The 23,757-nt window shown below is 43.4% G+C and overlaps 1 protein-coding gene across 1 annotated transcript in view; it reads left to right on the top strand.

Moving 5' to 3' along the window:
* LOC309555380 (uncharacterized protein) overlaps positions 1-21,164 on the top strand; it is a 274,470-nt gene extending 253,306 nt beyond the window's left edge. Inside the window, exons 20-22 of the mRNA XM_082257368.1 lie at positions 3,916-3,982; positions 6,744-6,859; positions 21,084-21,164. Of these exons, the coding sequence (XP_082113494.1) occupies positions 3,916-3,982; positions 6,744-6,852 (176 nt within the window). The 3' untranslated portion in view covers positions 6,853-6,859; positions 21,084-21,164. The remainder of the gene's footprint in view (positions 1-3,915; positions 3,983-6,743; positions 6,860-21,083) is intronic.
* Positions 21,165-23,757: the final 2,593 nt, after the last annotated feature.

Raw genomic sequence — 23,757 nt, 5'->3', positions numbered from 1 at the left:
GAGCGTGGTACTGACAAGGTTTCAAGAGAGCGTGGTACTGACAAGGTATCAAGAGAGCGTGGTACTAACAAGGTCCCAAGAGAGTGTGGCACTGACAAAGTCTCAAAAGACTGTGGTACTGACAAGGTCTCAGGAGAGAGACCTTGGCACTGTCAGGATCACAGAAGAGTGTAGAAGACCAGTCTGGATCTGGATTTTTTAGGCAGATTTAAAGCAGGTGGCCCCAGGAACAGACTTGAGACATATGTCAGATGTCGCTAGGTCTGGTTCAGTAAAGAGGAAGACCTAAGTGGGGACAAATCTTGTACAGGAATCACACTTCACAGGGAAATTGTCTTTTTTTTTGCCCTTAGGTTTAAACTGTTTCTCAGACCTGTTTTTCCAAAATGTTTTAGTATTTGAGACTGAGATACTTGGCTTGGATATCAATCTTTTGGGGATCACAATAGTCTCTGAATCATAAGATCGATACTTGGCTCTAGACATGGACACAGAAGCTGGGGGGGCTGAAAAAGAATTTGATTCTCCATTATCCTCAAAACAGTCAGTCCAGTCTTCAGGATCCTCTTGCCCGCAACTTGGGGTACCAAGAACTATTATGTTCTGCTTCATCCTTACAACAGCCAGTTCAGTCATCAACAGTCATCCTCAAAGAAGTGTACAGATGAATGGCATTGAAGATCTAATGGGTTCGATTTAAAGGAATTGCTAAAATGAGTTGTTGCTGTGGGAGACTGGAACAGTAAGATCACATTAGAAACAGGTTTAACCTGGGGTGACGTCTCTGAACAGGAAGTACACTGCTTCAGAACATGAAAAGAGGCAAAGATCCCCAAAAGAAAATGAGGAAGGCCTTGTACAGGATCTTTACATAGATGTGATAATCCAGAACATCATCCATCCAGACAAACAAATCTCCTTCTAGAAAGAAATACTCTTTATGAAGTGACCAGGTTGTGAAGGAAGACTGCTGGATGAAAGGTTTTGCAGCAGTTGCAGAAACTAATAAAACTTCTCAGGATCTAAGTCTTCAAATCTAGGCAGGTGAACAAAAATATATTACCTATCGTCTAGATTCCCATATAACAGAATTTTTTGAATAGGCAGTCACAGCATACAGGATTGCACCACTCTCGGGGTCTGGCTTGTGCTGCATCCAAACGCTACCCCCTACCTCCCCAATCAATATACTTGACTTGTGATAATGATGTAATGCTCACCCAGTACCAATGGTCCACAACTACAGCTGGTGAGTGTAGTTTTACCAAGAGCAGCCCCCACAATGCGCTTAATACACTGGCCAAGTGGCTGACCAAAGGTATAACAAGAGTACCTGTGGTCTTTAGGTCTATCAGGCCTGTAATACAACAGGGATAGACAGGGGTCAGGGCGGGTGGCAGACAGTAATGTATAATCCAAAGAAGGGCTAAGGTCAGTGATGGCTGCGAACATTGGCGCAATCCAGGAACAGGCTGAAGTCAGGGCAGGTTGCAGACAGAGAATATTTCAGAGACAGGCTAAGGGCCAAGGCAGAAGGCAGGCATTAGAGCTATCCAGAGACAGGCTACAGTTAGGGCAGGCAGGATACAGAGAGTAGCCCAGTGACAGGCTCAGGTCTGAGAAGGCAGCAGGTAATAGAGTAATCAAGAAATAGGCTATGTAGGGTCAGACATCTGAGTACCACAGTGCTGTAATACAGGACAACAGAAACCTTGAACACAGAAAATAAAGCATAGGATACAGGAACCAGCTATTGGAAGCAGGAACAGGGTGCAGGATGCAAAGAAGCAGAGTACAGAGCCTGTGAAATTGCAACTATCACAAGTTCCACTTTACTTTGTGTAAGCTCCAACATAGACCAACACAGAGCGTCAGGAAGCTAATACAACTAGTGCTCATTCTCCTGCAGCTAATGCTGGTTTTGCATTGATAATGCTCATTCCCGTGCAGCTAATGCTTGTGCACTTGTACCAGCACACAGATGAGCTTTGGCTAATATCCAGTGCATACTGACACGTAGGCTCATTTCTGTGCACCCACACGCATTGGCACCAAGTTGCCTATTTAAAGGAGATCTTGATGTGTGCTAATCGCTGGATGTTCTTCAGCTTTCCTGTGACCCGTGTTCCTGTATTTCTGCCAGACTTGTATAAAGTACTCGAAACCCATACTTGAGTAAAAGTACAAGTGCTCGATCAAAAAGTGACTTGAGTAGAAGTGGAAGTGCTCGATCAAAAAGTGACTTGAGTAGAAGTACTAAAGTATTCAACATTTTTTGTACTTAAGTATTGCAAGATGTTTTTTTCTTAATTTTGCTACTCAAGTACTGAAAGTAAAAGTACAAGTACTGTGTTATGTAGTTATTAAAGAAAGAATTCAAAAGTTTGAACATCATATTGTTTTTTATTATTTCAAATGATTAATCTAAAAGACAATCACAATTCCTTTGGCTGTAACTTTTTGTAAACAAAAACAGATAAAGTATGTCCCTCCCTTTCCCCTTTAAAGCATCCCTTCTTCTCTTCCCTGCATGTTTTTTTTTTTCTCCACAGCTTATTGGTACGCAAAATCATATATAAACCAATGTGATATACAACAATATATTCCGATAATGAAATAAAGGAAGAGTGTATGAAATCAAAGTCAATAAAAAGTCCATATATATAATGCCATATATATGTGACAAAACAAGATGAATATATTTTCAAAGGGGCAGGAATCAAACAGGTGCTATTCTAAATAATAGGTGCAGACTCCCAGCACCTTGTAGATTTCCCCCTTACCCGGCGGATGAAGGTAAGTGCAAAATAATATCCAAATAGACTCTTCCAGTGAAAAAAAAACTGCAAAACCTGTGCTCTCAACTTCCAGTGAAAAAAGCAAAATCAGCCTCTTAGCAGAAAAAAGGTCTATGTACGCTTGTGACTCTCCTTGGTTGGGGAGGTTCTCTTTTCCCTTAACAGCAGATATGTAGACAATTTTATTTATACATACAGTAGCATTTATTTTCGTATGCGCTGATTTACACATGACATTATACACATTTTTTTGAACTTCATGAAACCTGTCATCTACTGTTCTGGCAGTGGTAATTTTTATAATTGTAACGAGTAACTATGCAGCACGAAAAAAAAATATTGGAGTAGAAGTATTGAAATCATCGAAAAAATGTAGTGAAGTAAAAGTGGAAGTAGGAGAAAAAAATTCTACTCTAGGAAAGTACAGATACCGCCTTTCGGTACTTAAATACAGAAGTGAAGTAGTTCTACTTAGTTACTATACATCTCTGATTTCTGCTTTGCTGATTTACCTCCCATTGCTTGTTTCTGACCTTGCTCTGTCAATTCTGGATACCAACCTCGGCTTGCCTCTGACCATCCTCTGTCTACTTCCCTGGTATTGACCTCGGTCTGTTGCTTGACTTTTCTCTGCCAAATTCCCTGCTACTGACCTCGGCCGGCTACTGGACCTTGCTCAGCCTGCTCCTCGTCAATGCTACTGCTTTACGCTGTATGACCTTGGCCCATCTTGACTACGTCTTTGCCCGTGGCAGTCACCTGCTCTGTAGCTATGGACACCCGTGCTTCTATGAGCTTTGTGCCTCTGTCATCACATTCAGGGGTAATTTGAATGGAGCCGCAAGGGAACCCCGCTCATCAACTCGTCCTTCAACCAAGGTACATGACACAAAGCTTACACAGACAGTAGATAGAATTAAGTTGTTTTGGGGGCTGTAAGCTGTAGCAAAGGCAAAAAGCTGTCGTTGAATTTGTCAGAATGTCTATTTGAAAATAAGTATTTTCATATTGACTAAAGTAATCAGCCATGCATTGGGAATGAGAGTTTGAAGTTAATTTGGGGAGTTCTTATAGTAAATACTGAAAATCTATTGTGTTCTCCAAATGTCTCTGTCAGGGTCGTCATCTGTGTTGGCCTGGGAGGACAGAAGCACGGAGTACAGTGACAGTGCACCAGTAGAGAGGTGAGTGTTAAACTGAATCTATCTTTATATACACTAAAGTTTTGGTGATTTTTGTCTGTATCATTTGCTCTATGGTCTTAAAATAGTTGTAAAGGCATAACATGTTTTACCTTGCATTCTCTGCATTAAAGAATAAGATCACTTTTTAGAAAAAAAATAATAAATGCAAATTTTTTTGCAGTTAAAAAAATGTGCATTTATCTTTTTTTTTTGGAGCCTGTAAAGCATTGCACCAGCAATCAGCAGATCGCTGGTACCATGCAGGTCCCCTTCAGATCAGTCAATGTATCTGTGTGCCCGTACATCCCATACAGGCAAGAAGATGCAATCTGATAGGAAGAGAGAATGAACTATCACAGTGCTCCACAGCGTTGTGGTAGTTCATCGAAAACTACAAGCCGACAGCCGCAAAGGTCAGATCTTGTTCTTTTCCGTTCATAGACCAATGTGAATGAGTGACGCAGCCGGTCGGGCGGAGCCTTCCTCGGCCACTTTTTTTTATAAAATTGTGACAACGATTAGGAGGGTGGGAAGATCCTCGTTAGCTGTCAGTTTAGGGATGGAGGAAGTGCGGGGGCTGGCCTATTTGTAACTCGTTACAGGTTACACCCTGAATGTGGGTGTAAAAGGTAACATATTACGAAAGATGAACTTATCCTTTAAGATGAGCACCCCGTGCATTGTGTAAATCTTGCGCATTGTGTAAAAAGTCTGTTTGATCCTGTCTTCTTTGATCCTCTCCTTCTTCCACAGTCCCCAAACCATCTCCTGATAGAACAGAGCCTTTGGGGCAAGCTACACATACTCCGTTTGGTGTGTATTGCGAGACAAGTTGTTGTTTTTTGGGAGACTGCATGTGATCAGCACAGGGCCAATCAGCATTGTCCAGACAGAGGGTCCGGGGTCCTGCAGCCTCATAGGACTATCAGGGGAGAATGAAAACTCCTCCTACAAGCTTTAATCAGACACTGATAGAAGTCACAAGACTGCTATAACTGCTGATGCTGATTTAGCAGTGGAAATTTAATAAAAACGATTGCATTTCCATGTTCTGTGTACTGTGGAATACCAGATATAGCAAATGCCGGGTCCTGGATTTAGTAACACTTTAAATACTTACCTGGCTCACCTGGCTCCTCTTTCAATGCAGTGCTGGGCTCGTCTGCAGGAGCCCTGCTCTCTCGCCCTTTCACACAGAGGCAGTAGCTGGAGCCATTGGCTCCTGTTTTCAATCAAATCCTATGAGGAGGGAGCAGGGGATGGGGCCAAGCCATGCTGTGTGTGTCTATGGACACAGTCAGGCTCATAGCAAGTACATACTTGCCAACTGTCCCGTTTTTCCCGGGACAGTCCTGGCAAATAGGAGCCTGTCCCGGGTAATTTACATTGTCCCTGGAAGCGCCCGTTAATCGGGCTGCTCGTAAATGTTACGCAGAAGTATTGCAGCTGAATGGGAGAATTATTCCAACTCTTGGCTTTAAGTTTGAAATTCCCTTTTTAATACTCTATATTGAGTAGACCAGTGTTAATTTTGGCAGCAAATTTCAATTTAGTTTTAGTCTTAGTCTTAGGACTAAAATGGCATTTTAGTTTTAGTCCCATTTTAGTCTTCTGCAAGTGTTTTAGTTTTAGTCGTATTTAGTCGACTAAAACTCCAGTACATTTTAGTCGTCTAAAACGTCCTAAATTTTAGTCCACTAAAACTAATTTTAGTCATCTATAATCGAATGGGTGTAGTTCAAATGTAATTTGTAATGCATTATTTAAGCATTTCTCTACAATTTCCAAACTCATTATATACTACTGCTGGTCCTGGAGTGAAAAATCGAATATGTTATTATTTATGGTATTAAGCTTTGAGCATGCACCAATTTTGGCAGCAAATTTCGATTTAGTTTTAGTTATAGTCTTTTGACTAAAATGCCATTTTAGTTTTAGTCGTATTTTAGTCATCTGAATTGTTTTAGTTTTAGTCGTATTTTAGTCGACTAAAATTTTGTTAATTTAGTCGACGAAAACGTTTTAGTCGGTTTTAGTCGACGAAATTAACACTGTAATAGACCCTATAATCTGATTAGAAGTAGCCGGAGATTAATTATGTGGAGTGGGTGTGGTAAGTAATTGATATCTGTGCTGCAAAGTGTCCCTGGAATTTTTTTTCAAATGTTGGCAACTATGCAAGTAGCCCTCTTAGCAAGTAGCTTGAAGAAGAAGAGTGAACAGCGCAGCAGGGGACCATAAAAGAGGAGGTTCAGGGCCGCTCTGTGCAATACAATTGCAAAATATTTGATCTGCTTTATTGAGAACATAGGTATCTTGACCCTGCGGTAGGACCACATGAATGACCATTATAGAACACCCCAGGCTTGTTTAAAGATTTATTTGAAAAATAATGAATATGTTGTTGGTAGGATTGTGAGCACAGCCTTTCCTAAACAATTATCTGTTTTACTATTCTTGATATAAAGATCCAGGAGTGCTGATAAATAGATAAAACCTTTTAATTGGCAAGTTAAATGCTCCCCTCCTAACTCATTTGACCCCTCCCTTTTGTAAATTTGTATTCACCAATAATTTAGACAAATTCTCCATATACTATATATGTATATACATATACCTATCAAAAAATATCTATATTCAAGATATCCCAAAAATCAGTTGGCCCCACTGTTGGTCTCCCCTCTGTAGTATGCCCCTGTGTTCCTTCTCGAAATACACAGATGTGTGCAATAATCTCTTGTTCTTACTATCTCACCTTTAGAGAAAACCGCCTGGGAACAAACTATCCATCAGAAAGACAGTATGGCGATGATTCGGAACCTCGTGTGATAGTGGATATTATTAGCCATACAAGAGATATGACATTGTGAATATATGGTGAGTGTCTCCAGAAGGCAGAATGCAGGATGGGCCAAAATGGTTTGGGTATATTTGGACGTCTCTAATAAATTTTAACTCTTTTCCCTCAATAGTCTACAAAAAAAAGAAAATTCATTGTCAGCTGGAAGTCTTTTTGGTGTTTTATAAATAGCGGCAGGCAGGCCTATTTATTTAGTCATGAATTTATTGTCCTACCAATGTCTTTTCTTTCTTTTTTTTTACTCGTTATAGTGTTTTTTCTTTCTGTCTAGACCAGCCTTTCTCAACCTTTTCAACACAGAGGAACCCTTAAAATAATTTTCAGGTCTCAGGGAACCCCTGCTAAAAATGACTATATTTACAACTCATGATGGTCAGTGGGATGAATGCTCCTTACACTCGTGGACATTGGGAAGAATTACCTTCTCCCAGATAGCTCAATGGTGTCAGCAGAGGTGTATTTTGGTTTTGTGCTGCACTAGGCAAGACTAAAATTGGGCGCCGCCCTTCCCCCCTCCTATGTAAATTTGCCCCACTCCTTTTTTAACGGATGTGACTCCCTCCACAATTGAAGGATTACAAGTCCCAACATGAACCCCTGAGATATCACGAGGGGGAGGTGAGAGGGGTGGGAGAGAGAGAGGGGGGGTGGGTGAGAGAGGGAGAGAGAGGGGGGATGAGAGAGAAGGGGGGGTGAGTGAGGGAGGGAGGGAGATAGAGAGGGGGGATGAGAGGGGGATAGAGAGGGGGGTGAGAGAGAGAGGGGATGAGAGGGGGAGAGAGAGAGGTTGGGAGAGAGAGAGGGGGTTGAGAAAGAGGGGGGATGAGAGAGAGAGGGGGGATGAGTGAGGAAGGGTTGAGAGAGAGGGGGGTGAGAAAGAGAGAGAGAGAGAGGATGAGAGAGAGAGAGTGAGAGGGGGTGAGAGAGAGAGGGGGGGTTGAGAGTGAGAGGGGGTGAGAGAGAGAGAGGGGGGGATGAGTGAGGAAGGGTTGAGAGAGAGGGGGGTGAGAAAGAGAGAGAGAGAGGATGAGAGGGGGTGAGAGAGAGAGAGGGGGGGTTGAGAGTGAGAGGGGGTGAGAGAGAGAGAGGGGGGGGATGAGTGAGGAAGGGTTGAGAGAGAGGGGGGTGAGAAAGAGAGAGAGAGGATGAGAGAGAGAGAGTGAGAGGGGGTGAGAGTGAGAGAGAGAGGGGGGGTGAGTGAGTGAGTGAGAGAGAGAGGAGGGGGTGAGAGAGAGAGAGAGAGAGAGAGGGGAAAGTGTGAGAGGAGGTGAAAGAGAGAGAGAGGTGGCTCTAGCAACCAGTGGCCAATAGAGTCTCAGATGGAGGGAGGGCGGCTTTTTTGCTGCCCCCCTGCAAAGTGCCGCCCTAGGCCTGGGCCTTGTCGGCCTAGGCCAAAATACAGCACTGGGTGTCAGGGCAACTTATCTGAGAGGCAGAAAGCCAGAAATTGCCCATTGCTTAAGGAACCCCTAGCAACCTCTGGAGGAACCCTGGTTGAGAACCACTGCTCTAGATCATGCAATGTCACATTGCCAACCTTTCTACTTTCAATTCTCAATGATCGCAGAGCTTGTCTTTAATTATTAGTAAGTCTGCATATACAGTGCCTTGAAAAAGTATTCATACTCCATGAAATTTTCCACATTATGTCAGGTTACACCAAAAATGTAAATGTATTTTATTGGGATTTTATGTGATAGACCAACACAAAGTGGCATATAATAGTGAAGTGGAAGGAAAATGATAAATGGTTTTCAAACATTTTTACAAATAAATATCTGAAAAGTGTGGCATGCATTTGTATTCTTCCCCCTTTATGATAATGCCCCTAACTAAAATCTAGTGGCACCAATTGCCTTCAGAAGTCAATTAGTAAATAGAGTCCACCTGTGTGTAATTTAACTACTTGCCTTCTGTGCACTTAAACACCCTTCCCATCCAGGCCAATTTTCAGCTTTCAGCGCTGTCACACTTTGAATGACAATTGCGCGGTCATGCTACACTGTACCCATTTGAAATTTTTATCATTTTTTTCACACAAATAGAGCTTTCTTTTGGTGGTATGTAATCACCTCTGGGTTTTTTATTTTTTACAAAAAAAAATAATAAAGACAAAAAATTTTGAAAAAAAAAAAAGTTTTTCTTATTTTCTGCGAGTAAATTTTGATAAATTTTTCTCCTTCACTGATGTGCGCTGATGAGGCGGCACTGATGGGCACTGATAGGCTGCACTGATGGGCACTGATGAGGTGGCACTTATGGGCACTGATGATGAGGTACTAATATGCCGCACTGATGAGCACTGATAGGCGGCACTGATAGGGGGCACTGAGAGTCGGCACTGATGAGCACTGATAGGCGGCACTGCTGGGCACTGATAGGCGGCACTGCTGGGCACTGAGAGGTGGCACTGCTGGGCACTGACAGGTGGCACTGCTGGGCACTGAGAGGCGGCACTGACGGGCGGCACTGATGGGCACTGATAGGCGGCACTGATGGGCACTGGCGGATGGCACTGGACACTGACGGGTGGCAGTGATGAGCGGCACTGATGGGCAGCACCATCAGTGCCCACACTCAGTGCCCATAGTGCTGCCAGTCAGTGCTCATCAGTGCCTAGATGAGCAGGCACTGATGGGCACTGACTAGCAGCACTATGGGCACTGATTGTGGGCATTGATGGGGGGCACTGATGGCGGGCACTGTGGGCACTGATGGGGGGGCACTGTGTGTGTGTTTTTACCTTGTGTAATCAGGGCACTGGTGATCGGTGCCCTGATTACATTCTCCTGTGTCCCCGGCGCTGTGAGGCTCCCCCTCCTTCCTCACACTGCAGGCTCCGTGTGAGGAAGGAGCGCCGGCGATGAGAGATGATCTCATATGTTTACATATGAGATCATCGCTCATTGGACGGCCCGATCACGTGGTGAATGGCCGCTGTGATTGGCCATTCACCACGATCTGTGATCGGCCGTGTCCAAGGGACACGGCCGACACAGATTTTCCCCGCAGCGCGCTCGCGGGAGCGCGCTGGGGGCGTGTCACTGGGAGGCCGTTTAAAAACGGCCTCCCGAAAATTCAAGTCCGCGCTGCAGCCGTATATAGGCTGTAGCGCGGATGGGTAGTGGTTAATCTCAGTTTAAATGCAGCTGTTCTGTGAAGCCTTCAGAGGTTTTTTAGAGAACCTTAGTGAACAAACAGTATCATGAATGCCAATGAACACACTAGACAGGTCAGGGATAAAGTTGTGGAAACGTTAAAAGCAGGGTTAATTTTTAAAATATATCCCAAGCTTTGAACATCTCACGGAGCGCTGTTCAATCCATCATCCGAAAATGGAAAGAGTATGGCACAACTGCAAACCTACCAAGACATGGCCGTCCACCTAAACTGACAGGCTGGGCAAAGGGAGCATTCATCAGAGAAGCAGCCGAGAGGCCCATGGAAACTCTGGAGGAGATGCAGAAATCCACAGCTCAGGTGGGAGAATCTGTCCCCAGGACAACTATTAGTCGTCACTCCACAAATCTGCCCTTTATGGAAAAGTGGCAAGAAGAAAGCCATTGTTGAAATAAAGCCATCAGAAGTCCCATTTGCAGTCTTTGAGAAGCCATGTGGGGGACACAGCAAACATGTGGAAGAAGGAGCTCTGTTCAGATGAGACCACAATTGAACTTTTTGGCCTAAAAGCAAAACTCTTTGTGTGGTGAAGAACTAAAGCCCCGTACACACGCACCGATCGTCGGCCGAACAATCGGCCGTCTTTTGTCCAGGGCTGTCGTGCAAAAGACTGCACACAAATTTTGTCGGTCAACAACAGCCGACTGCAGAAGTGATGTCATGTGATGGTTAACTTTCCTTGTCTTTTTTCTTTTCTGAGCATGCCCAGTCTTGCTAATCTGCTGTCTGTCGGCCGAATTCTGTACTGACTGGCGAACAATCGGCCGTTCTGGTGTTGGCCAACAAAAATTTTAATGCCTGCACGACAGATTCTGTTCGGCCGAAAATGCGCTGTCGGCTGTCGGAAGCATCATACTAACAAGCCTACAATCGGCCGATCGGTCGTCGACCGAATATTTACGGCCGACAATCGGTACATGTGTACGGGGCTTAACACTGCACATCACCCTGAACACACCATCCTCACCCTGAACACACCATCCCCACCGTGAAACCTGGTGGTGGCAGTATCATGTTGTGGGGATGCTTTTCTTCAGCAGGGACAGGGAAGCTGGTCAGGGTTGATGGGAAGATGGATGGAGCCAAATACAGGGCAATCTTAGAAGAAAAAAGGTTCACCTTCCAGCAGGACAATGACCCTAAACATACAGCCAGAGCTGCAATGGAATTGTTTACATCAAAGCATATCCTTGTGCTAGAATGGCCCATACAAAGTCCGGACCTAAATCCAATTGGGAATCTGTGGCAAGACTTGAAAATTGATGTTCACAGACGTTCTCCATCCAATCTGACAGAGCTTGACCTATTTTGCAAAGAAGAATGGGCAAAAATGTCACTCTATAGATGTGCAAAGCTGGTAAAGACATCTCCAAAAGGACTTGCAGATGTAATTGCAGCGAAAGGCGGTTCTACAAAGTAATGACTCAGGGGGGTGAATACAAATGCACACCACACTTTTCACATACAGTAAAACCTTGGTTTAAGAGCGCTTTGCAAGACAAGCAAAATTTTCAAATAAATTTTGACTTGGTTTACAAGCGATGTCTTGATATACAAGTAGCCTCAAGTCACAGCTGAGTATAAAATAGAAGAGAGGCGCCTCTAAGTGTAGCAATATGGTTAAATTTAATGAAGGTTCAACATTTAGCAACTCACATGGTTGATGATTGGAACAGGCACATCTAAGGATGCAGGCATCCAGGCTAAAGCTGTCCACATAGACCATCCTCCTCACCGCCATCTACGTCATCCCTTCCATGCTGCCCCTCGCTTTCAGATCCCTTTACTGCAGGGTGGTCTTCCCGGTCAGGATTACAGACTGGCAGCCGGCGGTGCAGAAGATAGTCCATGTGGACAGCTTTACCCCGGATGCCTGCATACTTAGATGTGCCTGTTTTATTCATCAACCATGTGAGTTGCTAAATGTTGTACCTTCATTAAATGGAACCATATTGCTACACTTAGAGGCGCCTTTCTTCTCTTTGATACTCTGTAGCTCCTACTGGATTTTGCTTCTAATCCCCTTGTGGAAGCGGCTATTTGTGGATGGACATTTTATGGTTATATAACCTATCGCAATGCTATAATCTTTTTATATGGACTATAAACTGAAGGATTTATGAATAAATGGTTGTGGAACGAATCATCTGAGTTTCCATTATTTCTTATGGGGAAATTCGCTTTGATATAAGAGTGCTTTGGATTACAAGCATGCTTCCGGAACAAATTATGCTCGCAATCCAAGGTTTTACTGTATTTATTTGTAAAAAATTTTGAAAACAATTTATCATTTTCCTTCCACTTCACAATTATGTGCCACTTTGTGTTGGTCTATCACATAAAATCCCAATAAAATACATTTATATTTTTGATTTAACATGACAAAATGTGGAAAATTTCAAGGGGTATGAATACTTTTTCAAGGCACTCTACACATGACATTTACTGAAACACTGCATATTGGCACTGTTTTGGGATTTTACGATTGATAAAGGCCTGTGCTAACCCTGCTTTCCTCAATCTTATTATCTGCTTTCTTTATCTGCCATGGTCGGGTTTGGGCACTGGTTTGTGGTACAGACTGAAGGACTACTACAGACTCTGTAGTCCCCCTAGTTGTAGTATAACAGGCCCTGGCAAGGAGGAATGCTGGGCTCTGTAGTGCCCCTAGTTGTAGTACAGTAGGCCCTGGTAAGGAGGAATGCTGGGCTCTGTAGTCCCCCTAGTTGTAGTACAGTAGGCCCTGGTAAGGAGGAATGCTGGGCTCTGTAGTCCCCCTAGTTGTAGTACAGAAGGCCCTGGTAAGGAGGAATGCTGGGCCCTGTAGCTCTGTACAGAGCCCAGCATTCCTCCTTAACAGAGCCTGTTATAATACAACTAGGGGGGACTACAGAGCCCAGCATTCCTCCTTACCAGAGCCTGCTATACTACAACTAGGGGGACTACAGAGCCCAGCATTCCTCCTTACCAGGGCCTACGGTACTACAACTATCATCAGGGGGATCTATGAGGGGACCTGCTCTACTAAAGGGGATCTATGGGGGGACCTGCTCTACTAAAGGGGGGATCTATGGGGATGCTGGCCTGCTCTAAAGGGGGATCTATGGCGACCCTGCACTAAAGGGGATCCTAATAATCGTAATCGTATGGAATTGTGAGGTAAGTGAAGATGCGCAGCCCTACTGTGTGTATATATATATATATACGTGATTCTGTGCAGTCGGCTCGCACTGTAGCAGTAAAGCTACAGTGCACGATCGGCAAGTTGTTAAAAGAATACTTGGATATTCTGTCGTAAAGGTCCTTGTTTGGTCAATTTCTGTTAAAGCGGAAGTCCAGTCTAATACCTTAAATTCTCCCCTGCAATCATGAATGTAAGCAGAGTTCAGCCTTATGTGTCAAAATGAAAAAATCCCAGTTTTTCTACCTTTATTTTGCAGTATTCAGTGCTGTCCCATGACTTCAATCCCTCTTCCTGCTGAGTCCAAGAGCAACAAGTGGGTGTGCTTACTGAAAGCTAGTGATGTCCCTTTCAGGAAGGGGCACTGTTCCTGTGTAGCCAGTGGGCATATACAGGATGGGAGGAGCTGATCATAGGTTCCCACCCACTTTTCTCTTATCAGCAAGGATTCATTGTATATCCTAAATTATGAGAAAATGAAGAAATAAAAAAGATCCATCCACACAGAACACACGGGGGCATAGCGTACAGTATAGCTGGAAGTGCTCTGGGGTCTCAGCTCACAGTGTACAATCATCATAGTACAGGCAACCACACTAAGTCTACGTTTCCACTAGTGCGACTAATCAATGGCACCCGTTCCTATCTATGCAACTTTGAAAATCAGACCTTGAAAAGGTACCTGCACTGCTTAAATGCAACTTTAATCCAGAGAGTGTAAAGTTGGATCAAAGCTGCATTCAAAGTCAAACTCCAAAGTTGCATTCTAGCCTAGTGGCTATGTTTCCACTAGTGCGACTTCTAAGTTGTGCGATTTAGAGAACTTTATACTCTCTGGATCAAAGTTGCATCAAAGTAATGCAAGCACCTTTTCAAAGTCGCTGATTTTTAAAGTGGCATAGATGGGAATGGGGGCCATTGAAATCAATGAGCCGTGACTTGTCTTTATGTGTCCAAAGTCGCATGACAAGTTGCACTAGTAGAAAGGGAGCCTAAAACTCATTACCCACATGTAATGAGCAATAGAAATTGATCTGTATCCTTTTAAACTTTTAAAAATGTTCCTTTGTACCTTATTTCTTTCATATATTGCGATGGTCACGTGACCGCCCCCCCCCCTCTCTCTCCCTCTCTCTCTCCCCCTCTCTCTCTGTCTCCCTCTCTCTCACTCCCCTTCTATCTGTCTCTCTGTCTCCTTCTCTCTCTCTCTATCTCTATCTATCTATCTATCTATCTATCTATCTATCTATCTATCTATCTATCTATCTATCTATCTCTCTCTCGCCCTCTCCCTCTCTCTTCTCCCTCCCCCCTCTCTCTCTCTCTCCCTCTCTCTTCTCCCTCCCCCCTCTCTCTCTCTCTCTCTCTCTCTCTTTCTCCCCCCCCCCCCCCTCTCTCTCTCAGGAGAAGCTGTTGGACTAAACAAGGCTATGAAGACAGGAGGAGATCATGTTCTGTGAAGGATAGGAGGGATGGGGGTGGGGCTGGGCAGGTCTAGGCATGCCTGTCTAAGAAAGACCGACAACCTTTTCAGGAAGTGAAAGACAGCTTAGCAAATTCAGATAAAGGGAGATAGCGTTGTCGATGAAGAACAGGAAGAAGCTGATTGTCCAGTTTAGATAAGACTTTCTAAGATACACAAGCAGCTAGCCAGAAAATGAATAATATCAAAGATAAAGATATTTAACATACTATTAATAGGAAAAAATCATTTTTGACTGCAGTTTCCCTTCAAGGGATGACAACTGTCTCCTAACTGTACTTCTGTGTTGTCACCCTGCCACACGCGTCCCTGGAGGGGACTACAAGTGCCTATGCCAACACATTGCTCCTGCTTTGTAGGTGCCAGGACTCCCCTTTTTGAACTGACGGGGCATGGGCCCGGTAGAGGAGGGCAGGCTACACTGACTTATCAGCAGCCCTGCCGACTGCACACAGTGCGATAATGCTAATGGACACGGGGTAATTAGGGTATGCCCAGGCACACCCTGTGCACACACCAATGTTGTCAGTATCAGGAAGCCAGTGCAGTGCAATGATGTGCAGCTGAAGCTGGAGCGAGTGCATGTAGAGAGAAAGAGGCTGCAGGAGATCAGCGGCAATGAGATGGGAAAAAGGATGCAAAAAGGTGATAAGTAGTATTTTCTAAAACTTTCAGCGAGCAATTCTTTGATACACAGTGCTTTAGCAAACTAAATGTGATCCAGTTAGCGTTTAGATCTACTTTGCAAATTAAAAGTAAAAAGTGACTACAGAAAACCTCTCTGAAGTTTATTTGTGTAGCTTTTGGGGAAGTAACTTTAAAGCTGAACTCTATGTAGGTATAAAAGACACAAATTAATGTGGCTCTGTATTCAATAATACATCATTAAATGTAGGTTTTAAATAAAAGCAGTGTAAGTACCTGAGTTTCACCTGGCATCAGCCTCTTGCAGTCCAAAATACAGCAGGGCTGGTGTGTGAGAGGTAGAAGCAGCACATATAGCCAATTAGTTAATGTACTGACAAGGATACCTGGGCTCAAAGGAAATGGGCTGAATGATGATGGCCATCAGACTGAGGACATCTAGAGGTAGAAAAAAAGTACTGTGGGGGAAATATCTGCATTGAAGGTGAATATTGCTAACCAGTATTGATTAACTGCTAAAAAGTCAGCTCCCCTTGGCAGTTATGCTGCCTAGCACACTTTCGTTGCTTTGAAAATCTATTTTGTCTTCAGCCATGGAGGGAATAACCATGTACACTTTAGACTCTATTCACACTTATGTGACTTGTCATGCGACTTTGGACATCAAAGTCACATGACAGGCAGCAACCCATTCTTTTCAATGGCACCTTCAGGCAAAACCTAACTAACGCTAAACCTGCTCTCTGACACATTCTAAACCTAAGCTATCTAACCCTGTAAAGCAAAAATTACTGTACTTACCTATTCTGCAGCCGATCCAGCCCAGTCCCAGCATCCGCTTTCAGCGGCAGGTTCGGTGTGGAGGCGGGTGCAGGAGTGGCAGCCGACAATGGAAGCCTCATAGTAAGTCTATGGGTGACGTCACTTCTCAAGCACTTCACAGCCGTTGTCGGTCCTCTCCTGCACACAGCTTCCCCTGCTGAAAACCAGACCAGATCGGCTGCAGAATAGGTAAGTACAGCGATTTTTTTCTTTACAGGTTTAGATAGATTAGGTTTAGAATGTGGCAGAAAGCAGGTTTAGCATTAGTTACGTTTTGCCTGGACTTACACTTTAAAGTCACAGCAATTTTGAAAAGTTGCCTGCACTATTTTGGTGTGACTTTTGATGCAACTTTGGTTCAGAGAATGTAAAGGTGTGCTAATGTGTATGGAGCCCTAATGCACCTCTTTTTATAAGGATGAACATTGTCATCTAGAGGGTAGGCTAGGTTTAGACCTTCTCAGATGTGTGTATGTGCTCATGCAGGCTCTAGGCAGATAATTATTTATATAAGTATATACAGCATCCCACAAAAGTAAGTACACCCCTCACATTTTTGTAAATATTTTATTATATCTTTTCATGTGACAACACTGAAGAAATGACACTTTGCTACAATGTAAAGTAGTGAGTGTACAGCTTGTATAACAGTGTAAATTTGCTGTCCCCTCAAAATAACTCAACACACAACCATTAATGTCTAAACCACTGGCAACAAATGTGAGTACACCCCTAAGTGAAGATGTCCAAATTGGGCCCAAATTGTCAATATTTTGTTTGACCACCATTATTTTCAAGCACTGCTATAACCCTCTTGGGCATGGAGTTCACCAGAGCTTCACAGGTTGTCACTGGAGTCCTTTTCCACTCCTCCATGACGACATCACGGAGCTGGTGGATGTTAGATACCTTGCGCTCCTCCACCTTCTGTTTGAGGATCCCCCACAGATGCTCAATAGGGTTTAGGTCTATCACCTTTATCCTCAGCTTCTTAAGCAAGGCAGTGGTTGTCTTGGAGGTGTGTTTGGGGTCATTATAATGTTGGAATACTGCCCTGTGGCCCAGTCTCCGAAGAGAGGGGATCATGCTCTGCTTCAATATGTCACAGTACATGTTGGCATTCCTGCTTCCCTTAATGAACCGTAGCATTAATGCAGCCCCAGACCATGACACTCCCACCCACCATACTTGAGGCAAGACACACTTGTCTTTGTACTCCTTACCTGGTTGCTGCCACACACGCTTGACACCATCTGAACCAAATAGGTTTATTTTGGTCTCATCAGACCCCAGGACATGGTTCCAGTAATTCATGTCCTTTGTCTGCTTGTCTTCAGCAAACTGTTTGCGGGCTTTCTTGTGCATCATTTTTAGAAGAGGCTTCCTTCTGGGATGACAGCCATGCAGACCAATTTGATGCAGTGTGCGGCGTATGGTCTGAGCACTGACAGGCTGACCCCCCCACCCTTTAAACCTCTGCAGCAATGCTGGCAGCACTCATATGTCTATTTCCCAAAGACAACCTCTGGATATGATGCTAAGCACATGCACTCAACTTCTTTGGTCGACTATACCAAGGCCTGTTCTGAGTGGAACCTGTCCTGTTAAACCGCTGTATGGTCTTGCCACGGTGCTGCAGTTTCAGGGTCTTGGCAAACTTCCTATAGCCTAGGTTATCTTTATGTAGAGCAACAATTATTTTTTTCAGATCCTCAGAGATCCTCAGATCCTCTTTGCCATGAGGTGCCATGTTGATCTTCCAGTGACCAGTATGAGAGAGTGAGAGCGATAACACCAAATTGAACACACCTGCTCCCCATTCACACCTGAGACCTTGTAACACTAACGAGTCACATGACACCATGGAGGCAAAATGGCTGACTGGGCCCACCTCTTTATTGGAGGTGTACTCACTTTTGTTGCCAGCGGTTTAGACATTAATGACTGTGTGTTGAGTTATTTTGAGGGGACAGCAAATTTACACTGTTATACAAGCTGTACACTCACTACTTTACATTGTAGCAAAGTGTAATTTCTTCAGTGTTGTCACATGAAAAGATATAATAAAATATTTACAAAAATGTGAAGGGTGTACTCACTTTTGTTAGATACTGTATATGTAAGGTGTGATTGTTTCAAAGCCACATTGGCATGTGTGGATTTCGAACAATCAATCATTTCTCTAGTTCCCTGGCAGGTCAGCACAAGTCTGCACAGTCAATATTCACCAGGTTTAACCATGGTCATGAATAGCCAAACCTGTTGTCACCCACCATTGAGAGGGAGTCTGCATGTCTCTCTTCTTGTGAACAAATAAATCTATGTACACATTTTAGGTCCATGTGTTTTAAATGATAGTGCTTGATTCACCGCCAGGTAAAGTTTGGTGTCACTTTCACTTTAGTGTTGGCACTGGTTTGACCCAATACAGCCTTTCTCAACCATTTTAACACCGAGGTATGCTCAGGGAGCCCATGCTACAAATGGCTCGTTTCCACTGAGCTTTCTGGTACGGTTCGGTACGGTACGCTATTTATGCCGTTTCCATTATGAATGGTACCCTAATTCCGAACCGCACCGTACCACTTTTTGGTACCCTTTCGTTGGGGTACCAAGCACATTAGTACCGTACCAAACCGTACCAACAGGGTGGAGCTACACTTTGCAGAACTTTGATTGGTTGACAGAGAATCGTCTATCACAGCTTTCCTGCTACACCACGCCTATCATGAAAGGGTACTATTGGCAGTGGAAACGCAATGTGTATCGTTCCGAACCGTACCGTACTGAACCGAACCGTACCGTACCACTCAGTGGAAACGAGGCAAAAGTTACTGTACTGTACACTTGTGGGATGGTCACTGGTAAGTATTCTCCTTACATTTGTGGACATTGGAAAGAATGCCCCTTACATTATTAGACATTGGGACGAATGCTCCTTACATTTATGGTCAATGGTAAGAATGCTCCTTACATTTATGGTCAATGGTAAGAATGCTCCCCCCCCCTCCCCTCTTCAGAGATAGCTTAAAAGATCAATGCTTTCAGTGGTTGCTTACCTGAGAGTCAAAATTTGCTCATTGCTCAAGAAACCCCAACATCTTCTGGAGGAACCTTAAGGTTTCACAGAACCCTGGTTGAGAAAGGCTGCTCCGATATCCAATATCTACATCATAGCTAATGTATAGGCTACCTTGGTTCAATTTACAAAATCGCTTTTAGCAAGAATATTTGTAGAGGTAACAGGTACATTATTGCATTATTGTAATAGCTAGGGAACGGAGCTCAATCAGACCTTTTCCCAGAATATAATCAACAGTAAAACAGAAATGCTGATATGAAAGGCAGACTTTACCCCTGGAACACAGAAATGTTATCGTTTGCTGTAGCTGGCAGATTGCAATGTGTTTTCTTTTTATGGGCCAGGAAATGAGTCAGTTCATTATCCAGTACAGTGTACATGGTCATTAATTAGATTGCAATCATTTATTGGGCGCCTTGAGTTCATCTACATTAGTGTGAAGCAATATCTATCTATCTATCTATCTATCTATCTATCTATCTATCTATCTATCTATCTATCTATCTATCTATCTATCTATCTATCTATCTATCTATCTATCTATCTATCTATCTATCTATCTATCTATCTATCTATCTATCTATCTATCTATCTATCTATCTATCTATCTATCTATCTATCTATCTATCTATCTATCTATCTATCTATCTATCTATCTATCTATCTATCTATCTATCACAGTGACACCCCTATGGTTTCCCCCAGTGCCCTATTTGAACATCACAAGCCCAGGGCTCTGGGCTTTTTATAAGCTGAAGCTACCGGCTCCTGTACCTTGTGCCTTGTCTTGTCCCTGATAGCTCCTGTTACCAACCCTTGCCTAAAAAACATCAGCAATCAACTGTGCTCAACCAACCCTTACCTTACAACCAACCCTTTTCCTCCATGACTGCCCTTATCTGCCCTTACCTCCATGACTGCCCTTACCTGCCCTTACCTCCATGACTGCCCTTACCTGCCCTTACATCCATGGCTGCAGCCTGCTTTGACCTCATGCCTGGACTTGCATTACTGTCTTGATTGCTGCTTGCCCTGACCTCTTGCCTGGATATGGACCACTCTACTGGCGACCCTTACCCTTGACCCTCGCTTGGATAACAGACAATGCCTCTGCCAGCTATTTGCCGGTCCTGACCCAGAAAGCCTGGTCGCATCAGCATAGAATCCCTGCCTTACATCTCTTCCACATCTTGAGGCCACATGATACAGCACATGCACTCATCCTTTTAGACAGTTGTTTGGGAGCATCCTGTGAATTGCGCCATCCAAGTACTAAGTCAGTAGGCATGCTGGCCCCAAAAGAAAGGCAGCTGCTATAAGTTAAGCTGCACATTAGCTCCACTACTTTTTAGGTGCAGTATGTAAACTGGTAAACCTTACACCTGTCCAATTTCTGTGACATGCACAGCTTCTGATTTTTTAACGATAGTACCATGGTAATTAGGTGACTGAGTTGCTTGAATGGGAATAAATTCTGGAGTATGATGTTAAGATTTAATTTAACTAAGAAAGCCACTTGGATGATGATTGAACATCTTTGGCATTACTAAAGAAGTCCATCTGAATAGACCAGCTGTACCATGGCCTGGATTAATGAGACCCTTCACAAGTAATAGTGAGACTGCTCAGATGAATACATTAATTAAAGTATGACCCTCCCAATTCAAAAATGAGTTTATGAAGGGATGCAGTGATCAAACAAATCATAAAGTAATTGTAATTCCTTTCTGGGTGTATCGGGAATTGTTTTTTTTTTTTTTTCTCAACAAAAAAAATGAAATAGTATTAACAGCTTCTTTTTTTTTTTTTTAGGACAGAGCTTATTCTTTATCCTCCTTTGTTTTCCAGAATGAGGAGCATTTTTTACACAGAAGAAAAGAAATGAGCACTGTATTGTACTGTCTAGCGATCGATGCAAGAAAAAAAAAATGAACAGAAGAGGTTTTACTTCTAGACACAAGTGGTGATATCAAGACAAGAACACTCATGCACCGAGACTTGGAGCCGTGAATCCATATTTTACAAAAATAGTTTACATTGTTGCCTGATGTGGAAATCGAACAAAGAGGGATTATTTTTAACATTTTATACTCTCAGAACGGACTATTTTATTTTTTTAATAAAAATAATTCTATATACTGTATGTACATCTTCTGTGATAGGTTATATGAGGATTGGTGGGTGGTGTGAGTGATTAAAGCGTGACCCATGGACTATGTGGTTAGGTACTGCCTGTAATAAAAAACAGAAAACAATATAGAAAACATGCTGTGCCCTTGGGAATGAAAACGACTGGAGGAATTAAGAAAAAGAACTCTATTTATGGGAACTGATTGAGCACCAGGATACTTGAATGAAAATAATCTTTGCCATCTAAAAATGGACTTAGGGCCCCTTTCACACTTGTGCGACCTAAAAGTGGTACGATTTTATCGCAATTTCACCATGATTTTGACTGCACTTGAAGCAATGCCTATGTCTATGGACCGCAAAAGGCATTAAAGGCGGACCAAAGTAGTGCAACTTGAAGTCGCACAGATATGAACGGTACTCATAGTAATCATGGAATACGACTTGTCATGTGACTTTGCAGTCCCAAATCACAGTCACACAAGTGTGAAAGGGGCCTTACTTGTTTTGTTTCTTACTGGAATGATGGTTTGCCAAATTTTTAGAAATAAAGTTGGAGTTTCTTTAACGGAAAATGACTGGACGTTCTTCTGTTGTGTGCTTGGAAGATAAAGGGAGGGAGTCTGTTCAGTAACAAGGGTAGGTTTGCCTGGTGTCCTAGGATTAGGTAAGGGGAATTCTGCGATGTACACTCATGGGCTCTGTCTGAGTTAGTTGGGACAGTGGATCCATGAATTTAATGTAGAAGGAAACAGAGAAGTCCACCTTATGGACTACGGAGGTTTGTCCTGGGGGAAGGAGCTCCTCTCCTTTGGCCATACTTGTGTTAAATGTGCTTTGTGAGTTGCAAAAAAAGGCTATTGGACATTTCCAACAGGGCAGAACCTGTGACCACCAAGGTGGCAATTTCTGTCTTTATTGAGTGACATGCAATCAGTATTTTGGAGGAACGTAGTAGAATGTAATAGACTTTGCCAGAACTATCCAATGTAAGCAGCAATTTTATTCCTAAAGCAAACTCAAGAAAAATAAATGAATTCAGTTTCCAATGTGACTGTTAGAAAACACAATCAATGTTTATCTTATACCAGCATTTTTCTGAGATTTGGATAGAGTAGGGAAGAGATAGCAACCCTGTCTGTTCTATATTCTGGGTATAATGAGTCTAATAAAGAGCGCCAGCCCAAGGAACTAAAAGTCCAAATGCGTTAAAGGGGTTGTAAAGTCAGAAGGTTTTTTTATCTTAATGCATTCTATGCATTAAGATAAAGAAAAAACCTTCTGTGTGCAGCAGTCCCCCTAATGCATACCTGAGCCCCCTCTTGATCCAGCGATGTCCATGACTGTCTCAGCTGCCCAGGACTCCCCTCCTCATTGGCTAAGACACAGGCCAATGAGGAGAAACAACAATATCTCTCCTGCGCTCGAGTGGTATGCGGGAAGGTGAATCTTCTAGGCGGTTTTATGACATAAATGAAGTGGTCTTGCTGCCCCCCTCAGGACCAAGGGTATCCAAAAGGCACTACAATAAAACAATAAGAGAAGGGCGCACCGACCTTGTGCATTACCACTTAAAAGTTTATTAAAATCAAAGAAGGGTAGCGTACAATATACTCACAAACGTAGCATCCAGCAGGGACATAGACAAAAGGTGCTGTTGATAGACAATTTCTAAGCATTTTCCACAGTGCATTCTTCAAATGGATATTGCTGGTGACTGTGACATTCTTGAACCCTCCTAACTGCATATAATATTTGCATCCTGATAAAGGGGGAGATCTTTGGCCCCTGAAACACATTGGCTGTTTTTATGCCTTGTATGATTAAAGTGATTGTAAAGTCTCAGTTTTGTTTCTCCGAAAATACCAAACTTGTCATACTTACCTCCTCTGTACAGTTGGTTTTTGCTCAGAGCAGCCTGAATCCTCCTCTTCTTGGGTTCCTCTTCGGCTCTCCAGGCCCCTCCCTCCCTTTGAGTGCCCCCCACAGCAAGCAGCTTGCTATGTATCCATTCAGACACAGAGCTGTGGTTCAGCCACACCCCCTTGCTCTCCTCATTGGCTTATTAAAATCAAAGAAGGGTAGCGTACAATATACTCACAAACGTAGCATATGAACAAGCATAAAGGAAAAGGGCACCGCTCGCTTCCAGGACACTTCTCTACTGCTGGATAGCGTGATGGCGTCCTCAAACCTGATGTGGCTTGTGCGTTTCGAGGGAGGACCCTCTTCCTCAGAGCCAAAATCGCTAAGAGGGTCCTCCCTCGAAACGCGTAAGCCACATCAGGTTTGAGGACGCCATCACGCTATCCAGCAGTAGAGAAGTGTCCTGGAAGCGAGCGGTGCCCTTTTCCTATATGCTTGTTCATATGCTACGTTTGTGAGTATATTG

This window comes from Pelophylax lessonae, assembly GCF_965119305.1.
Source record: "Pelophylax lessonae genome assembly, chromosome: 5".
Taxonomy (NCBI): domain Eukaryota; kingdom Metazoa; phylum Chordata; class Amphibia; order Anura; family Ranidae; genus Pelophylax; species Pelophylax lessonae.
This window is presented reverse-complemented; position numbering and strand designations above follow the sequence as displayed.